Consider the following 24,292-nt stretch of genomic DNA (forward strand, 5'->3'; position numbering starts at 1 on the left):
TAATCTGTCATTTCAGCGAATGATTTGCCTCTGAAAGCTTTTCCATGTATAAGGATGTTTTTAAGTATACACTATTCTTATACATTCAGGAATTGGCCTTAATATAAATGGAGCTATATGGCACATAAGCTACTTTCCATTGACGGCGTGTACTATATACAACGATCACGAGAGAACATGGAAGTCTGTTCATGCTGTATTATGGTTCATTAATTTGTAAAGTAACTAATGAATCCCCTTTTGCGAGACAGAGGAAATAGCTGCTCACAAATAACAACTGTGCACCTTATTCCATAGACGCATTTGCATACTTATATTTATACAAGAGTTATGTGCCATTCCACACAGATCAAACCTATTGCTAGATGGGCTTTGTCAACATGTATGCAAAGTTACATCTGTCACTCGAGTCCTGAAATTTGGTCCCTTGGTTCCTTTGTTGTTGATCCGTTCAAATCCGTCATTAGTCTTATCTGCATATATGGGGTTGACATATTCCAAAAATCAGAGTTTACTTAGATTTCATCTGATTAACTAGTTACCAAGGAGGTGTTTGGTTCACACAATGGTAACGGCAACAGGACTGGTATGAGGTTATAGTGGAGAAGGGGCGTAACTGATTCAGCTGCTATTTTGTTTGATTCTAATCAGTAAGGGTATCGATTGAGGTACGGCCTCGCTGACGAGACAGCTCTCCTCCCTACCCTCGCGTCGCTCCCGCGAGCGACCGAGTGGATAACCCTAGCCGCCGCGAGTGTTCCCTCTCCCTCCCCTCCCCCTTACCGCTACTTGTCCGCGCCGCCTGGTGTTGGCGGCGGCGGGGCTCTTTCTCTCGCTCGTGGGGGCTTGGCGCGGGCGGGCGCTCCCGGGTGGTGGCGCGGCGCGGATTCGGTGCGTGGCGACGCACGGCTGTGCTCGGCGGCGGTGTTGCGGAGCGGCTACCCGGGCTTGGAGGGCCGGACGCACGTGGTGCAGGGCGGATGCGTGGCGGGGGGTGGCGGCGGCGGCTTCGACTGGATCTGCCCCGCGGGCGGCGCAGGCTGCGGCGGCTTTGTTCGAGGCGGGCTTGACCCTCTCTCCTCTGCTCATCGGTCGGCGGTTGTGGCGGACGGTGGCGGCCGACTGGTGGATGTTGGCTGCTCGGCGGGGGTGCCGGTGGCTGGCCGGTGGTGGTGGGGGAGAACCGGGGAGGGAGGCAGGGGGCTTCTTGGCCGTGCCGATGTCTCGGTGGTCCATGTCCCCAGCAGAGCGGTGCGGTGGCTGTGGCGAGGATGAGGCCGGCGGCTGCCGGCGACCCTTCCCTGCCTGGATCTGGCCGGCTGGGCCGCCTTCCCGCCAAAGGGTCAGTTTTGGGGTGGAAGGAGGTGCCTTCTACCTCTCATCGGTCGGTGGCGTCCATTAGCCGTCGTGGTGGTTGTGGGGGGTCTTGGATGCCGGGGCGGTGGCCTCGGTGGTGGTAGTCGTGCTGCTTGTGGGCGGGGTGCGTGACTCAGGTGTGGGCTGGTCGCTATGGCCGTTCGGGCGGCGTGGTAGCCGGTGCTTCGGCAATCGGAGGCGTTTCGAAGGTGGAGCGTGCGTGCCAGGGGAGATCCCCTACTCGGCTTCGGTTGGGCCGACGACATCGGCGTCCGTGGGCGTCGTCTCCTTCTTGAAGGCGTTGCCGTGTCTAGGTGAAAACCATGATCCTTTGGATCCGGCGGCGATGGCGCTCCGCTGTCGTTCCCCTTCTTGAAGGCGCTGTCTTGTAGGCCTACTTTCGCCGAGCTTAGCTTTGTGGCTGTTCCTTTACCTTTTGTATCCGGCCTTGGGTGTGTTGTGTGGTGTTGAGTTGTTTGCGATGATTGTAATCGGTTATGGTTGCTTTATATATAAAGCGGGGGGAAATCCTTTTTGGGTAAGGGTATCGATTTACTTCACAACGTTTGTTTATGCAATAAAACCTGAATACAACTGAAAACTGGAGGGGAGATGAAGGACAACTAGAGAGCGGAGGAAAACACGGGAGAAGAATAACATGGGGCCTGAAGAAGAAGCAGCACCGTGAGTATAGAAGGGGATCGGCAAGGGGGTCTGCGGCCCCCGCCATTGTTGCTGCTCCTCGCATGGTGGCAGCCGCCATTGTGCTGTTCCTCGCATGGTGCCGCCGAGATCGGCTTTCCATCGCCACCACCTGTGCCGTTCGATTTGACGTAGAAGAATCAGGGCGAAGGGGATCTAGGGGGGGGGGGGATCGATCCATGGAACCGTCACCGGAGGCGAAGCGGTAACGGGATCTGTTCCCGGTCTGGGATGGGCAGAAACGACCGAGACTTAAGGCGTAATCTGTTTACCCCGTATTCGTTTATGGGCCGGCCCAACCAAACGTGATTAATGGTATCAGCATGCGGTGTAATCAGATAACGATACAAATTGGTCGAACCAAACGTCTCCCAAGTGCTTTGGTGATTGATAATTGTTCTTAACCTTATTAATCCTACTGATTTAACTCAGTATTTCTGATTTTCCACTGATGCTTCCTGACTTCTATTTGTTGCTCACAATAGCTTACCTATTTTGTAACGCGACAGCTCTTCTAATTTAAAGTGAGTATTGCTGGTTATAATATACTTCGGTGTTATATCCTTTGTAGCCAGGTAGGGCAAGCATACACACAGTTAACTAAAGTGTACCCTAACCTTAAATCATGTGTTTGCATTTTAACACCGTCGCATAGCTAGCTTGGTCATATCCTTAACAAACTATAAATTTGATGCTTGTTTGGCAGATTATGCAGTTTATAGAGACTCAGGGATTCTTGGATTATCTGGAAAGATGCAACAACGCAGAAGAATTCACCAATAACCTTCTTGATAAGCTGCAGGATGCAACTGGGAGAGGACAAAGCCCTCTGGCCATCTTTCCTTCTCATGTTGCTGATCCTGAGATCATAACAATAGCTGATTCTGAGATCGAAGGTTCAGGTACTCATCTACATTTTATTTTTTGCCTAACACTTGTTCTCTCCATCTTATTGTCACACTTAATCACTGTTTCTAACAGTTCAAACCCTATGTATGTTAGCATCAGATGACCTCAGGAACACAATTATTTAGGATTGTGTAGATGACCGTGCATTTTTTATTGGGTCTAATACACTACGGTGTAGGAATTGATTGTAAACAACTTGAGCTCTTTACCAAAACTGTTCAAACACTTTAACTGAAGGAACCATGTAACTGTTGTATTTTCTCCATGTCGAGGTTCATTTTGACTTGTAATGCCTGGGTTGTGGGGTATCTGTTTAGTGCTGCACTTCCATTATATTTGGAAAGGTAATTAGCCATAAACGCATCTGCAGAACCAGGCAATAGGCACTGTTATAAAAGCTTTCCAGCAAATGCAAGAACAGAAGAACAAGAAGAAAAGCGTAAATCAATTCTAGCATTAGTTGGTGGAGCTAGTAAGCAAGTACCAAGGTATGATGACAGGCCTGCAAGTTTTTTCACCGTTAACCTTTTCCAGTAACTATAAGTCTATAACTGCAATATCAACTGACATCTGTTTTCAGCTCTCCCGCTGTCCGAATCAGTGGGGGTCCAAAGGCAGAAAGTCTGAGTCCCAGAGAGAGGGCGGTAAGTCATGCATACTGCTATGTAAATAATCCCTACCATTGTTTCTGTACATGCATGCCACAGTAGCTTTTCTTTTCTTAAAATAATAACGATCTTCGTTTTGGTCTATACAGGCTGAGAGAGAAAGGATGGTTCTGGATATAAAAGTAAAGCTCCAGGTAATTATCTGATCATTCTCACTGCTCTCATTTATATTTTACCATGTTCTAAATTGTGATTATCATGGTTTTGTGGTATTGCTCATAAAGAATGGTACTGAGGATGATCTAAAGTATGGTGGAAGTTATTGGATGCCATGTTTTTAAGCCAGTTATATACGATCCCTAAATATTGATTGCAGTGGGATCTGCCTGATCAACCTTTTGATACTAACATATATCTGCGAAAGTATATGACTGGCTATTTGAAAATAATCTGTTGGATTTATCTTGCACAATCATTTGCTGGTATATTTTATTGAAAACATAGTCAATAGCATGCATTGTAGTTTGTAAAAATCTATAACAACTTAGATTTCTGTAGAGTACTACTACTTATTACCATGTACGTATTGCTAGTTGCGATAAACTAAACTTTTCATGGTGCTGGGTGTCTCTGTGCAAAATATGTCATTTCAGGGAATCAAAAGTGTAGCAACTGTAATTTTTCACTCTATGACTCGGAAGAAGTTAAGAGGTTCTAGCATGTCATTTTATAGGGGTATGCATGGGTATTTATCATTCTTAGATTCAGTGTCTTGTTCTGTGCGCTTGGTGGGCTGTGGACAAATAGCGAAATGGAAGGAGTACCAGTCTTCAACTAAATTACTGTGAAAATTACAAGAAACAGTAAAATAAAGAGGATTGTATCCAAGTTGGAATTGCAACTTAGAACTCTTACTCGGAAGTGCGAAGTAATAATCCTGAATAGCGGTAGGGAAATTATTCAGCTGAATTTTTTTAGACCCTTAGGTTGTGAGTTGATTGTTTTGATCATCATTTTTTTGTCCTCAAATGCGCAGGAGAGGTGCGCATCATTATATTAAGAAAGAAAGGAGTCTAGTAAGACTCATACAAGCCCAATAGGAAGAGTTTAAATACAAAGGATCACTGAGAAAGAAAGCAAGAAACCTATGGCCAGAACCCCCCCCCCCCCCCCCCCCCCCCCCCCCCCCCCCCCCCCCCCCCCCCCCCCACACACACACACACACACACTCAAAGACACATCCATTCCTATGCTTCCAAATCCACCAAGCTACCAACACGACCAAAGAATGGAAACCCTTGCAAGGTTGTCCAACCACTTGCTGCCTTGCTTGGCGCCACCAATCAGTTGGCCCTGGAGTGTGCTGTTGTAACCCAACCAAGGATAGCACAGAGAACCAAACTTCTCTAGAGAACATGCATGCACTGAGCAAGTGTTGTATGGTTTCCTCCTCCTGGTCACAGAGCGTGCATTTTTCCGGGTGAGACCTCGACGAGCCAATCGATCAGCAGTCAACATCGATTTAGAGAGGCCAGCCAAATGAAAAATTTGCAACGAGGTGGAGCCCAAGTTTCCAAATTTCTTCCCATGGCTCAAAACCAACAGCCCCTAAGAAGAAATGACGATAGGCTTATTTGGTCGTGAGCTCTCCCAAAAGATATGGCATCAAATCATAATTTTCCACCATCCTTCTATTTCTTGCCACTCTCCTAAGGCTAGCTAACCTTGTTGTATGAGTGACTATAAATGATGACTATATATGACATGGGAACATTATATAGCCAGCAGTTGGCTATACTATTAACCATGCTCTGAGCGGGGTCAGCCTTGCTGGGGTGGTCATGCCTGGATCTTGGTGACGTGGGGCGGGATCAACCTCACACCTCGACTTGACGGCATGGCAGGATAAGCCTCGCGGGCTGATCCCTCCTGGATCTTGGCGACATGCGCAGGGTCAGCCTCACCAAATTATTCCCGCCTGGCTTATCGATGCGGGCCCGGTCAGCCGTGCCAGGCTATGATCCGGCCTGGGGCCCTATAACCCCTACACCATCATTTGCCCCTGCAACTCAGTTGCTAACAAAAAGTGTAATCAATTACAACAACGTCGAACCTGTTCATTTATGTCAATTCGGGATGGGGCAGCGGCCCTCTCGCACAACACTCTGATTCTATGGAGTGGGACCCCAACTTTAGAAATGGATATTGCCTAATATGTGGCTGCGAACCAAAAACATGCCTACCTCAGTCAAACTTAGCTAACATGGAGTGTGGAAAAGTGAGGCAAACCCAGTGACCAATCAAACAAGCGCTAAGAGTCTTGATGTCATTTAAATCCTTTCTGAGCCAAAAGCCTAGCCATGGCCGTGCCTGAAAGTAGCAAGTGTGCAGCCGCCTCTGTTTTGTGTGAATTTTCAGTATCTCTACCTAATATTAGAGGAAGGATTGTTTCTCCACTTTTTTTCGTCATGGGGTCCTTTTGTATTGCCCGTTAATTTTTTCGTCCGTCATCTGCACTGGATTTTTGCCAGTCGTTCGCGCGTACAGCGTACGAAATAGAAAAAAAGGAAAAGCGGCCGGGTGGGAGTCGTACAGCGTGCGAAATAGAAAAAAAGGAAAAGGAGCCGGGTGGGAGTCGAACCCCAGAGCTCCGGCCTTGCAACAAGGCCCAAGGCCAATTGAGCTAGCTCTCAATTGTGATGGAAAATAGAGTTGGCCACTACTTAATATCAACAAACTTATGGACCCTCTGTCCTGCACATGGACCGATATTGGGCCTGGTCTGAAGCAAAAAATAGTTATTTCTGCGGGAAGGACAAAGCCAACTGAACTGGCTTACGATTGTGTTAGGAAAACAGCGGCCTTTCTAAATTAGTTAGTCTCGCATCGTTTTTTTTACATCAAATAAACAATACTATGACAGCGAGGTTAATTGAAAAAGTACACCGGTGTGGGCTTCGGTACTACACATGGGATATTTTATCCCACAACTTATAAAATGAACAAGCATGGAATTATAGGCACACAAGTTTGCTGCTGAATATGATTTTCAATTATTAAAAATCTGTACAACATCAGAACACTTCTTACTTACAGATTTGGCTAATTATTGTGATTTTATATTATCCTATGAAATGTTATTTTATCTGATGAATAGTAATATTATTCCATGCCTAAAATCATAGTTTGGAAATCTATCTTTTTGCTATCTCATTTTCCCTTAGTTGAAAAGACAATCGATCACCCCTGCTCTATTGTATATATTTTTTCGTGCGTGTCATTACGTGAATGTATATATTTGATAATTTATGTAGAAACCTATGTTTTAATGTATGAACTTTGTATACTCTACACCAGGTATGAGGAAATATCTACATTTCTAAAGGGCCAGTGCATTGTTGTAAAGTTTTCCATTAAAGTGATTGTCAAATTTTATTTTGTATTCAATATTTGCTTAAGCTATCTCATAAAGCTATTGTAGATGTGCCTTGGTACTCTGCCTTGGTACTACTACAATACACAGACGGTTTTTCGAGATTGTTACCCGGTAGACACATTTACCAACCACCCTCGGACAAAAACAAAACTGAAATAATGTAAATTTAAACATTTCTTACAACATGAGGTAACCTCCATCGTTCAATATCCAATCAAGACGAGCAACCCCAGCTAACATAAACTTTTTTAGAGAGTCATCGAAAGATCGCGCGGTAGAGAAAGAGAGTCGTTCTAAGATGATGCAGAACACAGAGACATATATGTAGGGTGGAGGAAGGAGTAATTCAACAGTAAAAAAGGCCGGCATTGTCACCTGATGTATGTGATAGTCAAAAATATATGTGATACACACAATTGATATCGAATCATAGAATATGTATCCTAAAGATATGTCACACAAAATTGATATTGTGCAATAGAATATGTATGCCCCGTTGCAACGCACGGGCATTTGTGCTAGTTACCACTAAAGCTGGAATGCCATAAATATAACATTTTGAGGCCCAAAATCGCGATAGAACCATTAGTCTGCAATTTAAAGCAGTGTTGTTCAGGTTGTTTCATTTTGAACTCTGCGCTGCAAACTTTGTTTCTCACACATGCCTGGGAGTGTCATTTTTTTCTGAGAGAAAGGAAGTGCATCACTTTTTTTGAGAGAAAGGAGGCGTGCCATTTTCATTAAGAAGAAAACACTAAGATAGCGTGAACAACTAAAATACAAGTATTTACAGTATGAGCACTGCATCCGTCAACTGCGAGATCAAGAGTCATCCTCACCAATTGACCTATGACCACAATGACAGGAAACTCGCCTTGCCCAGCCTCTAGCAAACTCCTCTCCTAATAGAGAATTTTAGCCTAAAAATTCCCTACTAAGCATCTTATGCTAAAGTTATTTGCATGTTTTATCTTCAGGGACTATGGCTTCGTCTTCTGAGACTTGGGGCAACTGAGGATCCCCTTTCATCATTCGAATATGGAACCATTCTTGGTATCTTGAAGTTTCAGTTTATACTATATTCTGTCATTGTGTAACACATTTATCTATATATGTCTTACTTGCCCAACATGATTTCTGTTGCCTTTTTGCAGCCTTGATTGAGTCTGATGCAGAAGGCATCGGAGGGAGTGGCTTTGTTGAATGCATCAGAGAGCACATTCATTCTGTAATCTGAATCTTATAACTACATAGTGCATACCTTGCTACTTTCTGATCCACTTCATAAGTAACTTTTCTACCTTATAGGGTTGGCAATGCCGCTTGACTGATGAGCAGTTTATTGCTGTAAAAGAACTGGTGAGTCTTATTTCTTATTCCATAGCCCCACATTCTGCATGGTATAAGTACTGGTTCTTGCAAACAGTTTTTCATGTTCAAGGCGGTGATTGCCATGATATTTAGCTGGTCACTAAGATGTAGGTATGTGGGCAAACTAGTTGTGCTAACTCATCACTTATAATTTAATTGCTATGAAAATTTGACTTCTGTATCAGGTGGTGGTGGGTACTGCCTTTATAAGCTTATAAAATTATAATGCTATATTTGTGCCGATGTTTTCAGTAGAAATCGTACCCAATTAATTATCACTTCACTACTATGGAAGTTACGCCTAGCTTCTTTCTTTACAAGTTTATGAAGCTTGCATTTTGTGTGTGTACATGCAGATCTATCAATATGCTTATCTTCTTTTCTCTGTCGTGTCGATTCTTGCAAAGAATCTCATCATTCTCTCTTCATGCAGCTTAAAACGGCTATAACTCTTGCTAGCTCTCGCGATGATGTGTCAACCATTAGAGATGCTCTTGAAGTTTCTGCTGAAATGTACAGGAAGGACCCAAACAATGTTCAAGACTATGTCCAGCGTCATCTGTTATCCCTATCAGTCTGGGAGGAGCTTCAGTATGTCGTTACTAGCATGAGATAATTCGTTCTTAAGTTAAGATTAGTTTCCAAAGGTGCAATCCATATGCCATGTCATTGTCTAATCTAAAAGTGTTGCTACGTCGACCGTGAACAGCACATTAGCTTGTCATGCCATGCAGCTTTGTTTTGAAATAAGCTAAGCGTGTGTGTGTGCCTGTCATGTCATTGCAGCTTTGTTTTGAAATAAGCTGAGGGTGTGTGTGTGTGGACTAAAATATAACTTTGGGGCTTCAATTGACAAATAGCGTGTAGGTTCTCATAAGTAAAAAAAAAAGGCAATCCTGAAAAGTGAGGAGAATCAAAATAAGTTACATGAAATTCAAACAAACATTGTCTATCGCCAGCAGCATGATTACTCATCGGCCTGTGTGGATCACAGTCTCCAGAGTAAGTTCTAAGTTTATCAGGTGGATCACACCCTTCTTAATAGATGGGAGATCCATTCTCCTTTCTTCTGTTTGTTTAGGTTTATTGCCATGTGATCATTTGTGTTTCTAATAGGTTCATTACCATGTGTAATTTTAGTCATTCAGTGTCCATCTAGGGTTAGAGTTGTTGTAGCGTCCATCTATGGTATGAATAGTATACATGATTGTTTTTCTTTGGCAGCTTCTGGGATGGCTACTTTGAATATTTGATGGAAAACTGTTCGAACAAGTAAGTTTCTGAATTAGTTATGTATATGCCTTTACATCATGTATTAGTTTGCAACATATGATTAGACAGAAATTCTTGATGCAGGTTTAAAATATGAACAGTAAGGAATATCTTACATTTACATGGTTGTGCAGTATGTGCAATATAACTGTAATTTTTCCTTTTTATGCCTCCGCGTATCTTCTAGACTAGAAAAACCATGTAACTGATATAGCAGATTTATAAAATCGCATTAAGTTGATTGAAATAAAATGTGGAAAATATACGTGTCGATGTCAACGTTCATCTGTTCTTTACTAGACAAATTCCAGTATTTACAAAAAATTGGGACAAACAAAGTACCAATGCATCTACTGTGGGGAGAAACTCCTTTTACTTGTATGGGTGGGTGCTCCCACTATCTCAACCAGTGAGTGCTTGAGGTTTCTGCACATTCTCTCAACCTATTGCAATCAATGTACACTGAGATAATGTGCACATGGCTCAAGGCGCATTCCATGGATGTGATAATGGTAGCACCGATCAATACAATAAGAAAATTCCAATATTTATACTTGTTATCTAATGATCTTATCTCTTGTTTATTTTTCTGTTTCCGCAGGTCAACAAATTATGTAACATTAGTTACTGCACAGCTCATTGTCATGGCAACTCACATGGTACTTAGCAGGTTACGTCTTGTATTCACTGTCGAGCAATCAAATTTTACTATCCTGACTTTCTATTTTGTCTATAATGTAGGCTGGATTGGGACTACCTGATATCGATTCTTGGAATATGATCGAGAAAATAGCAGAGAGAAACAACTTAGGTTATAAGCAGCTTGTAAGTCAAACTAGAACATGACAGTGTCTTGATAAATGCCCGCTGTGAAATGTATTTTCTTAATAATTATTTTGAACTTCCCTCAGATCAAACTTAGAGCATTGCTCACACATCTGCAACAACTTCGTGTTGGCTATTGGGGGGTCCCTATAGGAAAAGGCCAACCACCGCCATCATATAGCATGGCTTCCCCTCGTGCGCTTGATATATCTGATGAAAGCGAACAACCTGCTGAGGCATCCGTGTTAGGCCGAAGTTGGGTGCACAGTATGTTCAGTAGGGACAGAAGCTTAAGAGCTAGCTCCTTCAATCGAGCCAGTAAGTTTAAGCTAGGCCCACCTTTCCTCCTTTGAGGACCTAAATGGAGAATATATTATCTTGACATCTCCATATGTCCCTAATATGACTTGGATAATCTCAGGTGATACAAAGGCTGGTGCTACTGCGGGCAAAACAGACCTAGCTGCTGCGCAGAAGAAAACTCAAACAAATATGAGGATCCTTAGAGGACACACAGCTGCCATTACTGCACTTCATTGTGTCACAAGAAAAGAGGTGTGGGACCTTGTTGGTGATCGTGAAGATGCTGGATTTTTCATCAGTGGAAGCACGGATTGCACGGTTAGCTTTATGCTGTCATAATTATTTTATTTGCAATCGTTGCTTTAGCGTAATTGTTAAATTCTGGTACTAACCACACCAGTAGCGAATCATGGGCCAGAGTATATGGTTTTAGTATGATGACCTCTCCAATTTTTACCAATCTAAAGTGGAGAAACTTTTTCAAGGAAAAAGCAAGTGCATTATGACATTATCATGAAAATTAGAACCTACCAGGCAAGTTAGGAACACAAACGTTAATCAGGATGCTTTCGAAATACCAGATATGGTTTTAGTCATGTTTTTTGTTGAGAAAAACTGATATTCTCAATACTTGTCTTTGTAGAGATGCATACCACGTTTCTGCACCCGAGCTCATATGATCTCACATGAACAGTAAACTCAAAACAAATAGTAAAAATATCATTAAATCTGAAAGTTTTAGGCATCGAACATGATAATGTCTTATAACTGCATGCGAATTTTTGTGTCGAAGGACATCTGTGGTGCCCTGTGCAGGAAAAAACATGGGTGCTCCAAAAAGCCTTTGCTAGGGTACCTATTTTTGTTTTGTTTGTGCAGGGAACTGCAGATGTCCTTTCATCGTGAAATTTTGCATGCAGTTAGAAGACATGAGCAGGTTGATGCCTAAGGGAATTTCTAGTCGAACCCCTAAAATTTAGCCTCCAAAGGCCCCCTCAAACCTTAATAATAACTCCTCAATTTTGAGGAGTTAAATGAAAACGGTTCCTGATACTTCATTTGGATGATGGTTGATGCAATGAAATAAGTTGCATGAAATTCATGTATTCTTTTGGAGGAGTATCCAAATTTAGAGTCCTCTGATGCAGCTGTCTCAAGAATGATGGTTGGATCTTTGGAATGCCCTTTGTAGTTACCTTTCCACCCTGTAGGACAATTCTTCCATGTCTAGTGCATGAAATCAATTGATCAAAGCATCCCTGGCCATCCTCATTCTTCACTCAAACCCAAGAGTTTCTCGGTGTCTTCATCATTGGGTGCCCTCAAGTACACCGGTCCATAAATCTCAATGACAGCTTGTGTGTATCTTCGAACGGCTTCTAGGATTGTATCTTTCCCAATGCGGACATAGTCATCAATGGTGTCAGCTGAATACCCATAGGCAAGCACTCAAACAGCCACGACATACTTCATCAATGGGCTTGCACAGTTGCACTTATCTCTCCCAATGCACTTCTCCTAAGTGTAAACCATGGATCATGCTCCTCAACAACTTTTGCAATGGTGAGGAAGAGACTTCGGTGCATCCGAAATCGCCAGCGAAAATATTTCTCTCGATAGGTTGAATTGGGTGCAAAGTAATCCTTCATAAGCTTGGCATGGCCTTCTGATCTATCGCGATTGATGTACAAGCGGCAGAACTGTGATCCTAGTCTTGGTCGCTGAAAGTATCACAAACGATCACGACAATGGCCATTTCAAAATCATCGTCTTTTTCCTCCTCCGACGAAGAGTCGTCGAAGAATATCTCCCTTAACCTCTTCATCTACACTTTGGAATATTCGATGTTGATTTTGATTGCAAAAACAATAAAACACAATCAAAAGGCCAAAAAAACGCACCTAGGCAATTTGTCGAACACTTTGCGGGTGGAGGAGGTGACAGCTAGGTTTGCGGGTGGACAGTGGGGGCTGGGTGATGGTCTGCAGGCTCCGAGGAACAAGACTCTCCTCCAAGCCGTGCTTGCCCGTCGCCGGCCAAGCTCGCTGCGGCCATACTCTGGTTGGCGTGGCCGCGAATCCGGCGCTACCTAGCTCATCCGCGGGTGCTCAGCGGCATCTCGGTCGTCCACCGGTTCCGATTTGGACGAACCCAAGCTCGGCGGTGGCCTTCTTCGTTCACTAGAGTGCGGTGGTGACGGTGAAGATATGTGGCGATTCCGGTTGTGGCGCCGCCGGCGAGCTAATCAAACATGGCCCGAGAGGTCGGTGGGGGTGTCGGCGAGCGTGCGTGCTGGCCAGCGGAGGAAAGGAAATTGGCGGAGACGGCGCCCGGGTGTAGGTAGTCGAGCGATGTGGATGCATATGAGAGGGTTTTTTGCTGAGAAGTTGCTTCGGCCGTTCGAATCTTAGGCGCCGACCTCAGCCTAATTTTTTTGAGTTAAACCGACTGAGGGTTCGGCTAGGTGTGGCTCAACTCCTAAAAAGGGTATATTTTGAGGAGTTAGCACTTTTGAGGGTTTGGCTGGATGCTCTAAAATTCAGTTTTTTTTTACTATTTTTATGATTTTCCTGTTCACGCGGGATCATATGAGCTTGGGTGCATTTTTTTTTCCTTACATAGTAAGGCTTCTGTGCGATCTACTTTTTTTGGTGTCCAGAGGATCACGCTACAAAGGATCAATATCGAAATGTATAACGCCTGCTAGTGGCTTGTAATTGTGTTCGAAAATGTGAACTGGCTGGTTATGGCCCACTGCTCACTCAGTTCACATCCAGTTTCCAGAAAAGAATCGAAAGCCAGATTAAAATTGGATTATTCCTTATCTTGTAGCCATACTTGAACAATCAACATTGTGCAGGATTGCTTGTAATCGGTTGGTATTACGTGTACTATGTTGGGTAACATCATTTGTGCTTCTGCAAACTCTTGCAAAAATACGTACATCTATCTTTGTAGCCCATGATTTTGTAAGTTTTGCAATACAGTGGTTGTTCTACTCTAAATTACTTTGTTGGGGATTGCTAAGTGCTTCTTACTAGTTGAGGGTTTCAGTAACATCTGCGCAGTGCTTGTTCATTATCTTCACCTTATTGGTCAGTGCTTATAGCTATGCTGCATTACAATGAAATCTCTTCATGAACAATTGTGCGTATGTGTGTCCTTAGTGTGGATAGTGATTGATACAGTGATTTTGCATGCAGGTAAAAGTTTGGGATCCAAGTTTGCGTGGTTCCGAACTTCGAGCAACACTTAGAGGGCATACCAGGTAGAAAATGTCATCCACATTACTCAATGGAACTGTCAGCTGTGTGAACATTGCATTTAAACTTAATTTTATATCCTACTCCCTCCGCCCCAAAATAAGTGTCGCTGATTTAGTACAACTTTGTACTAAAGTTGTACCAAGTCAGCGGCACTTATTTTGGGATGGAGGGAGTATCATAGTTGGGTGTATAGTAATCTGACTAACTAATTACAATTGCTCATCCGAGACACTGTATAATGCAAGCATACAGTTGACTTTTCTCAGTATACATGTTCAAGCATGTATCATTGTTACTGTTATTTGGAGAGTCTTTTGCATAACGCAACTTGAACCATCTTGCAAATGCATGGGCATGGGGTTGCATGTAATAGTTGCATACCCTATATCTGCCCTTTCAAGCATGGTTCCTTTATGTCTAAAGTTCAACCAAGGAATGTGATAGCCTTTTTTTCCTTTTCCTTTTGGCCGAGCATTGGATCAGTTCTACACTTGTTTTCGTACGACGAAAAAAGAATATTCATGCATTGGTTCTGGGAGGAGTGTTGTTCGTGCTCTCATCCATAAAGTTGTTGAGAATCATAGGACAACAGTAACATTAATTGTAAAGTGTTGTAAGGTCTTTTGTGGTCTATGGCTGATGCGTTCGCAGTAGTGGTTATCAACAGACTAGTCATAGACCTTCAAGTACTTTTGATTGGTTTTTTGTCTTTCTAGCAGCATCGTAAAGTATTCAGGGTCTTTAACTTGCCATGCTGATTTGGCTACTCAAATTCAGTCTAGATTAACTGCTGTCCACTTAAATTCTTGCAGGACAGTTCGGGCTATTAGTTCAGATCGTGGCAAAATAGTTTCTGGAGGTGATGATCAATCTGTCATAGTCTGGGATAAGCAAGCTTTTAAGCTTCTGGAAGAACTGAAGGACCATGATGCACCGGTTAGCTTCTTCATCAATAGTAGTAACTTACATATCATTGTCTCCATATCTAACCCTTACTAAGCATGTTCATGCACAATTGACATTGATATAGGTCACTTCTGTGCGGATGCTCTCAGGAGAACGTGTTCTTACTGCATCTCATGATGGCACGGTGAAGATGTGGGATGTCCGGACTGATACTTGTGTTGCTACTGTGGGTCGTTGTCAAAGTGCAGTTCTCTGTATGGAATACGATGACTCGACTGGAATTCTGGCAGCTGCTGGGAGAGATGTGTATGTACTTTTTTTAACTTGGAAATGTTTTTAGTGCTTTAAACTAATATTTACTTGAACAACTTTTGTTCCATTCTAATCTGAAAGGTCATTTCATCAGGGTGGCGCATGTCTGGGATATTCGTTCAAGTAAGCAGATGTTCAAGCTTCAAGGGCATACAAAGTGGATAAGGTAATGCCTCTGTTGGACTGTTGAGCATTCACATTCTCCTGCGCTGGCGATTTCGACCAGTAATTTACAGATGCTGACACAAATTTTGGTTAATTATAGATCAATGAGGATGACTGGGGAAACGATAATAACTGGGAGTGATGATTGGACAGCTAGGGTGTGGTCTCTTACACGGGGAACATGTGATGCTGTATTAGCATGCCATGCTGGTCCCGTACTTTGTGTTGAATACTCACCTTCGGATAAAGGAATTATCACTGGTATGTGACCCATTGCTTGTTTTTAAAGTTAGGTGGGAGGTCTGCCAAATCATATCGAGTGTCTATTCACGATTAAAGAATTCTCTCCATGTCACATGTATCTGATCCTTAATTAATATGCCAGGTTCCTCTGACGGGCTTATACGTTTTTGGGAAAACGAAGGTGATGCATTATGGATTGTGAAAATTGCTTCATCTGTTTTTCTGTATTTACTTTTTTGTACCTTATTTAGGAAAGTTAATGTGTTTGCATTATTTGTACAAAAGGGACACATAGCATTTATCACTAGAGGATACTGAGCTGTGTTACAGCACGAGTTTGCTTAATGACTGATCCACATTGTTCCAGTAATTACCCATGTGATGGTGGATGCAAAGTTACATAAAATTGGAAATAGTTCCGTGTTATTAGCGGCGGCAGTCCTATGCACTGTATGATTGACTGAACAAGTTATTCAGCATGTCTAGTTTGCAGTTTAGCATCAATGCAATGTGTCATTGACTTCGATGACATGTTAGTAGTTTTCGTAATGAGCACTTAGCACCAATCAGTGTATTGTGGACCTTTTAGTACCTGTGGCTGCATATCTACTGGAACCCGCATACTTATTGGATATGTGGAACCCTTTTGGCTTGGACACCATAACAACATGAAAATTTACCAAAAAAGGAAGAAAAGAAAGATAGACTACTGTGTCAAGTTATATGTTCAATCTTTATAATTTACGAGCCGCTCCTCTTACCTTTAACTGATCTGTTGATGGTAGCCTCATTTCATCATTTTATGGTTTCAAATTTATATTATTATTTTATGAACAAACACTTGTATAGGGAAAAATAAATATAATGTTAATGTGGCAGAAACTGGTGAATGGAACTCAGGGCATTTCATTTTTATTGTAGGAGGCATAAAATGTGTTAAGAATCTGACGCTTCACTCGGCATCGGTTCTGTCCATTAGTGCTGGTGATCACTGGCTTGGAATTGGTGCTGCTGATAATTCTATGTCTCTTTTCCATCGACCACAAGAACGATTCGGAAGTTTCTCAAATACAGGATCAAAAGTTGCAGGATGGCAGCTTTATAGAACTCCCCAGAAAACGTCTGCAGTGGTAATACATCTCATTGCTTTGTTTAATTCATTCCTTCCTAGCATGTTTGCAATATTGATCAATGAGAGGCCTGTATTGATTTCTATCGTGGTCATAGCATGATAGCAAGTAGGGCAATGGAGTAGGCACGTAACAATCACACACTAGAAATTCAACACATAGATGATAGATACCTTCCCCCACTTTTGTTAACTTCTTTGTACGTAACAAGCAAAGCTGCCTGCTTTTAGCAAGGATGCTTTGTACCACATCTGTATTTTGTTCATACTTATCTTTTGATAAACAATTACTATTCATACTTGACGTCTGCTCCGTGATGTTCCTGGCACAACTATGTGTTTGATTAATGTACGACTGGACCAATTGTTCCCAAGCATGACTGTAGATAGTCATACTATATGCATATGATGTTCCAAGGCACGTCATAAAATCACCTTTTTTGTAAGCATCATTATAAGTTTGTAGTATGTCCAAGATGCCATGTTAACATTCATGGTTGAACAAATGGTCGTCCATTCTAAATCCTCAATTTTCCTTGTGACAGGTGAGATGTATAGCATCGGACCTGGATAGGAAAAGAATATGCAGTGGTGGCCGGAATGGACTTCTTAGGCTGTGGGATGCTACCACAAGTATCTAAGACATTACTAGGATATATATGTTCATGTAAAGAAATGTCAATTGCCCTGTGATGTTGTATGTCATTTTCTGTTTTTGGTCGTCTTGTAGAAATAAGAGAGAAACTCTATTTGTTCCATCCATTATGTAATCTCAAAAGCTGTTTTGATGTCTCGTGTGAAATTTTGTCTATAATTTTAAGGTCTAGGTGACCCCTAGCCTGCCAGGTAATCCCTCCGTTCACAAATATAAGATGTTTTGCATATTTTAATACGGACAACATTCAGACTGATATGAGTGAAAAAACACACTATCTTTTTTGACCATGAAAACTGCAGGGCTCACCTCACATCATATTTTCTTTATTAATAAAAGAAAGGCAGTAGCATATTCACAGGAAAGAACGGTTCCACCAGCAGTGGAAAAAATTAAAGTAAACATTAATTATACATATACTAAACCTGGCCAGGTTTAGTTTACCAGGTTTTTTTTTTGACTTTTTCCTATCAGTAAAATTCGGGCCAATAGGGTAGTGACGCGTTAATTTGTGGGGGAGCTGGCAGGGTGCGCTTCTGGGTGCGTTTGGTTTGTTACGTCCGTATAGGCGGTGGCTGCTGAAATTGCTAGCCCTACTCGCTTCGAGAGAGACCTCGTCGATGTAAGGCCACCACGGCACCCCCGAACAAGACTATAAATACTCTCCTTCGCTCTGCCTCACGTTCCTCCCCGCTCCACAGCCGAGCTCCCGTTCCCTTCTCCGTCTCCTCTTTGCCCGCGTCCCGCTCGAAACCCACACGCACTCATCTTCCACATCCGTGTGCTCCGCTGTGATGTTGCCGACGGTAGTCTGCACCGTGGCTATGCTCCCCAGGCGTCGCCTGCCCCGACGGCCCGAGGGTCCTTACGCGTCAGGCCGCCTTGGCTGGAGTGTGCCAAGGTGAGGAGCTGCCATGACCGTGGATCCCCCTACCTCCTCTGCTCCTTCTAACCTCTTCTACCACTCCACTGATGTGCTCCATGCTGCTCTCGCGACAGAGATGACGGTCAACCCTTGGTTGCACGGCGCGGTGGCCAGCCATGGGACTGGACGGTACTGTCGCCGGCGCTCTGCACCTTCCGCCGGTATCTCCTGTATGTGCCTACATCACTCCATGTCCCATGTCCCTGCTACAGCCGGTGGACCTCCACATGTTGGACGAGAACAAGGGCACTGAAGACCATGGCCAGTCCCGTGAGGCCGTGACACCATGCCTCTCCCACCTCTTTCGGTGGCTTTCTACTGCCCCTGCGCTGGGAGCTCAACATGGAGGGACTCGCCATGGATCGAGCATCGTCTGGAGTCTGGACGCAACTGCCCACTGCCCTGCAAGTTGACTGTTCCAACGCCCACCAAGTGTTTGATGTAATGTTTTGACGGCTGTAGGTAAAAGAAAATCAGTTTTATCCAGAAACTATGTTGCTATACTCCTAATTTTGTGTTCTTCCAAGAGATTTGACTTCACCATTAATTGAGGGAAAGGACTTTCCTCAACCATGCACCATATATTGTTTCCGCATTCATTTTTCTCTTTATTAACTTAGTTATTCTCTTATTACCATGTTTATGGTTTCCGCTACAAAGTTTGATGACATGTTTCCTCTTATAGTGTTGATGATAAGTCATCGAAGGTTATACGTGTGTTCCATCCCAAGCACAATTCTTTTTCTTGACATGTTCCTTTTGTGATATGTCTGCTTATGCAATGAGGCTTAGCGTGCTACTGGTGGATTGCAGCTTGGAAATATGTTGAAAGAGAGCTTTACTATCAGGAGGCCCTCTAGGAAATAGGATGCAGTGTAAAATGGACTGTGCCTTAACCCTTGTTTGGCATGAACTTCATGGATGAGGCAATTGAGCTCTACACAACAAGCATATTTAATACATCAAGGTTGTTAGGCACAATTGTTCATGTAGAACCATCTGCTAAACTTACTATGACTTCCTTGTGCTCCATGGAATCTTCCTTGTGCTCTGTGAGGCCTGGCGCTTCCGGTCGCCCCCCCCCCCCCCCCCCCCCCCCCCCCCCCCCCCCCCCCCCCCCCCCCCCCCCCCCCCCCCCCCCCCCCAAGAGTGTCGGGAGAAGCGGCTGCTACAGAACGCATCACACGCTATATGCTCATGGGTCTTCAGGTCAGCTCCCTCTCGAGTCATGCGTCCATCTTCTTCTAAGGCAGATTTAGCATGCATTTCAGTTAATTGTTCCATTAATGTGTTTGTAGGACAGGGATGGGAGGCTCTTCTACAAGCTCATGATCGACATCGAGGAGCTGCATATCCTTATTTATAGAGATAATTAGAAGTTTGCGAGAAATTTAGTGTGCTCTACATCTAATTTCAGAGGAAGTACATGCACTGTAGCAGCATGCAAGTGGGTTCATGCCATTGTACATAGCAGGTTCCAGCTGTTGTATTTCCTTACTTTCAGAGACAATTATTAGTTTCTGAGAAATATATATTTCATAGCACGAGCACGTGACTATGAGAGATTAGAACAGTAGTTCTACCTACTATCACATGTATTTTTCCGTTGATTGTACAAGTTTACATGTACATCTATGAATAAAGAAGAACCTTATTACTGAAGTTATAGAAACTGAGGTGGTGTTGCTCTATATATACAGGCTATTATTTGCATGCTTTTCTGAATAAGTGCACTTTAAAATGTGTTGAAATCTAAGAGCAGACAGTTGCATGTTCGACTTCTGTTGTGCAGTACCATTTCTTGCAAAATACTTTCAGTTAGAATAGTTGTCGTGCAATATTTGCCTAGCTCTAATACCAACCATTTCTCGCAAAATACATACACCTTTTTTAGTGTCTGAATTTTATTATCTGTTGGCGGTCAGTTTTTCCTACTGCAGTTCTTGGATGTGCTATCCTCCCTTCTCACTCTCAGGTTGTAGCAGTAAATGGATGGCAAGCATCACGAAGCAGCTCAGCTCCATCGCCTCCAGTCGCAGCAAGGTCTGTATGCTCAGCCCAACCCTGATGCTCTCTTTGCATTTTATTTATACACCAAAATATACTGAATGGAGGACAAGTTCTATTTTTTGTTAATGGAGCTAGCTTGATTCATTTTTTTCCAGCATTAGCTTGATTGATTTAATCCCCGTGGATGTGCTACTTTTTGTTCATGCCAAGGTGTATTTGTGTTAATGTCTACAAGGGAGCAAGTGTACTAGAAGGATGGTTGGACGGAGAGTAATCTTCTACAATGTTTTACATCTTTTATGGTTATTTCTTGAATATGTGATATAATATATAATGCATTATGTAGAAACCAAAATGATGTTCATTGCAGCTTCTCTCTTGCTGTGTTTCTTCCATTCATTTATGCTTTGAGAAAACTCCATACTTGAAAAATGTCTCTTCATAGCTTCTTCGAAGTTCTTTCTGTAGTTCTCAGTCTTGGGTGCATGCAGTTTCGTCATGTCACATCTGAAATTTGGGTCCATGTATGTACATTCTAATTAGTAGAGCCTTCCCAGTTTATGATACTCCCTCCATTCCAAAATATAGTGCGCCCACGCTTTCCGAGGTCCGACTTTGACCATAAATTTAACCAACGAGATCAACTGCGGCGGGAGAAAAAATTATATAATTGAAAACTTCTTTCGAATACGAATTTACTAATATAATTTTTGCTCCCGCTGCAATCGGTCTTGGTAGTTAAATTTACGGTCAAAGTTGAAGCACGGGGATAGAGGAAGCACTACATTGTGGAATGGAGGGAGTACTAAATGAGGTACTTCTATATATAGGTTTGCAGCATGACAATTTTTCCTGTGATTAATTGATCTTCATACCAAGAAAATCATGTTCAAGGGATATCGTGCACTCTGATTTTCAGTGCTTTTTATGAGAATAGGGTTGTCAAGTAATTAATTTTATCATTGATCTGAACAACAATAATACTTTAGGGTTGATCAATGATCAACACCTGTGTAATATGTAGCATAAGTTGTGGCTCATGGTAGTACACCAGTATCTCAAATGGAAAGCCAATCATTAAGATTTTTTTCCGAAGACAATCACTAAGTATTTTGAACATATTTTTCCTGCCTTTTGAAATTGGTTGCTTGATTAGAAATACACACTGTTATTATATACTAGGATATAGTGTTGAGGCGTTGCCTATGAAGATCATATATCACGGCGGCGCGGTGCCCCGGGATGGCTTCACCATTCAATAGAACTTTTTTGTGAAAATTCAACAAAGTTATCAAATAAAAGAGGAGAAAAGAAAACCCTTGCGGAAAGGTTGATGAGAAGATTTACCAACAGGGAATATCTTCCAGCCAAACAGAAAAAATATGACAGAGACGTGATGATTCTTTTCATTCAATAAAGATTTTCTTTATGAAAGATTTACCAATATGATTTTTGTATATACATCATAACATAAAAAGTAAAGTGAACAAGCAAAAACATAACAGTTAATAGGATAATTTCTTTATGAAAGTTTAATAGCACCATATACAGAATTTCTCACATAATGTATCAATAGGCGCGGCGTGCCGCCGCGCGGGCATAGCTAGTCCAATCTAAAGAACTACTCCCTCCGTTCGGAATTACTTGTCTCGAAAATGAATGTATCTAGAACTAAAATACGTTTAGATACATCCATTTTTGCGACAAGTAATTCCGAACGGAGGGAGTAGCTAAACTAGCAAGGGGTAAAAAGGGACTCAAGGAGGAAGGAAAGCTATCCAGTGTAACAATTCCTCCTTGTGCCCGGTCTTGATCCTGTGAGCTATCAAAGAAATATCATGAATAAAACCGGCCTTCCATTTCCCAAACGTTGGTCTCACCTTTCTAAAGACCTTATCATTTCTCACTGTCCATATATTCCACCAAGTGAGAAAGATCACCTCAGCGAAGAAAGGCTTCACAAACTCCCTTCTGGCTTGAACAACAATATCCACCATGTTTTGACTGGGAGGCCAAAGGATCTGAAGATAATTCCAAACCCTAGCATTGAAATTACATTCAAATAATAAGTGATTCCTGTCTTCCAAGATTCCAGAGTATACCTGGGCCGGGCCGGCCTTGGACCGGGCCTAAAAAAGGGGCCGGGCCGGACTTGGGCCGGGCCTAAAAAAGCCCATGGCTGAAAACTGGGGCCCATGCCCTACCATTGGGTCTACTTTTCAAGCCCAAGCCTGGATCATCTGGTAAAAAGCCCTGAAAAGCCCTTAGGGCTTAGGGCTGTGGGCCGGGCCTCTTCCTTAAAATGCCAATATGCCAAGCCCAAGCCCGTCTAGACCCTGTTGGTGGGCCCAAAACTCAGGCCCAAGCCGGCCCATGGGCAAGCCCATCGGGCCTAGGCCCTGGATTTTAGGGCCGGGCCTGGGTGGGCTGACAGGGCCGGGCCGGAGATGGCCAGGACTACTCCAGAGTGACAGAGCACACAAGCAGGGTCATCCTCAATTCTCCTATGTCTTCTCTGAATCATATCATTTGTGTTCACTTTGTCCATCAATAACTAGCCATGCAAACATCTTAATTGACATGGTTCAACATCTTTTCCAAATCCAGTTCAGGATTGGGTTAGCCACATAGGTCTATGGATGCTCATAGTATTTCTTTGCAGTATATTGAGCTCCCTTGCCAGCATTCCAGGACCGTTATCAGGTCTGGGGTGCAAAGAATACCCTATTTACACAAGTTATCAGTGGTATGTTACAATATTTCCCCCCTATCTCGAAGTTACCATAGTGTTGATACAAATTACTCCCAAGTTTATGCGTGACTCACCAGGCCGACGTTAATGCCATCCCCGTGAGACGCATTTTCCATAGTCTGATTTCTCCCTGAGCAATCCGTGCCGTCTATTTGCACTGGTTGGAATAATTTTACTTATTGCTGACTGCTTTCCTTCTTTGACTGATCTTGGGACCCACAGGGTGTTGGGCCGCTGTTTTTTCGACAAAGGGTAAATTTTATTATCTCAAGATAAAGTATCAAGAGGATACAAATACAATGAGCACACACCTGGCCTCTGCATAACTAGGATGCACACAGCCAACATTAACACACGTACACAAAAAACACGCTCACAAATAGCAAAGTCATGCAAGACCAAAGCTATATGTAGACGAGGAAAAAAAACCTAGCTTGGATCCGCGATCCGCAAACTAAAACAATGAGCATATCCACACCAACCATCTTATGACATCACACAAACGCCGAGGTTCTTCAACAGCAACGCCTTTAGGAAGGGAGTGGCGCTCAATGGCCGCCGTCACCGGATACAACCAGCAAGGTCAGAATATAAGTTTTCACCCTGAAGAACCAGTCCGAAGATATCCGAGCAATGCCCTCAACAAGGTAACGACGGAAAAACATCACCATTGCCAGGTATAACCAACACATGTCGGACCTAGGCTTTCACCCCTGAGCTCAAGACCAGATGCTTGAGTAGCACCATCATCGACGTAACTTATGTGTTGTCGCCGCCACTTTCCCGCGATCCCAGCAGGTACATGCGATGCGCGACCACTGCCGCTGCACAACCACCCCTCTGCGTCAAATCATCGTTCATAGTTTGCATCTCCCTGAACACAACCACCAAATCTGGAGAGAGCAACACTCGTGAAGACCTTTCGGTGGTCACCGCAATTTGCGGCGAGTCCGCCGCCGCTGGCAGGAGTGGCGTAGATGATGAAGCCGCTAGATCTGCCATTAATCCCCACACCACGACCACCACCGGATCAGCCGGACAGTTCAGCACACCATGAGAGTCGTACTTTCAGGGAACATGAAGCCAATAGGCCAAATCACGTATCCCGATGACAACATCACACGCAGGCCATCACAGAAATCATCTT

The 24,292-nt window shown here is 43.2% G+C and overlaps 1 protein-coding gene across 1 annotated transcript in view; it reads left to right on the top strand.

The window, feature by feature from the left end:
- The window catches only part of LOC125543860 (DENN domain and WD repeat-containing protein SCD1), a 29,698-nt gene extending 12,102 nt beyond the window's left edge, over positions 1–17,596 (top strand). Inside the window, exons 11-31 of the mRNA XM_048707354.1 lie at positions 2,765–2,960; positions 3,338–3,455; positions 3,548–3,611; positions 3,725–3,769; positions 7,989–8,064; positions 8,166–8,239; positions 8,320–8,370; positions 8,816–8,973; positions 9,607–9,654; positions 10,256–10,313; positions 10,396–10,479; positions 10,566–10,797; positions 10,901–11,100; positions 13,986–14,050; positions 14,861–14,984; positions 15,079–15,260; positions 15,361–15,432; positions 15,532–15,692; positions 15,817–15,855; positions 16,596–16,804; positions 17,349–17,596. Of these exons, the coding sequence (XP_048563311.1) occupies positions 2,765–2,960; positions 3,338–3,455; positions 3,548–3,611; positions 3,725–3,769; positions 7,989–8,064; positions 8,166–8,239; positions 8,320–8,370; positions 8,816–8,973; positions 9,607–9,654; positions 10,256–10,313; positions 10,396–10,479; positions 10,566–10,797; positions 10,901–11,100; positions 13,986–14,050; positions 14,861–14,984; positions 15,079–15,260; positions 15,361–15,432; positions 15,532–15,692; positions 15,817–15,855; positions 16,596–16,804; positions 17,349–17,444 (2,352 nt within the window). The 3' untranslated portion in view covers positions 17,445–17,596. The remainder of the gene's footprint in view (positions 1–2,764; positions 2,961–3,337; positions 3,456–3,547; positions 3,612–3,724; positions 3,770–7,988; positions 8,065–8,165; positions 8,240–8,319; positions 8,371–8,815; positions 8,974–9,606; positions 9,655–10,255; positions 10,314–10,395; positions 10,480–10,565; positions 10,798–10,900; positions 11,101–13,985; positions 14,051–14,860; positions 14,985–15,078; positions 15,261–15,360; positions 15,433–15,531; positions 15,693–15,816; positions 15,856–16,595; positions 16,805–17,348) is intronic.
- The last annotated feature ends 6,696 nt before the right edge of the window (positions 17,597–24,292 follow it).

The sequence above is a fragment of the Triticum urartu genome, chromosome 3, assembly GCF_003073215.2.
Source record: "Triticum urartu cultivar G1812 chromosome 3, Tu2.1, whole genome shotgun sequence".
NCBI classification, from domain to species: Eukaryota; Viridiplantae; Streptophyta; class Magnoliopsida; order Poales; family Poaceae; genus Triticum; species Triticum urartu.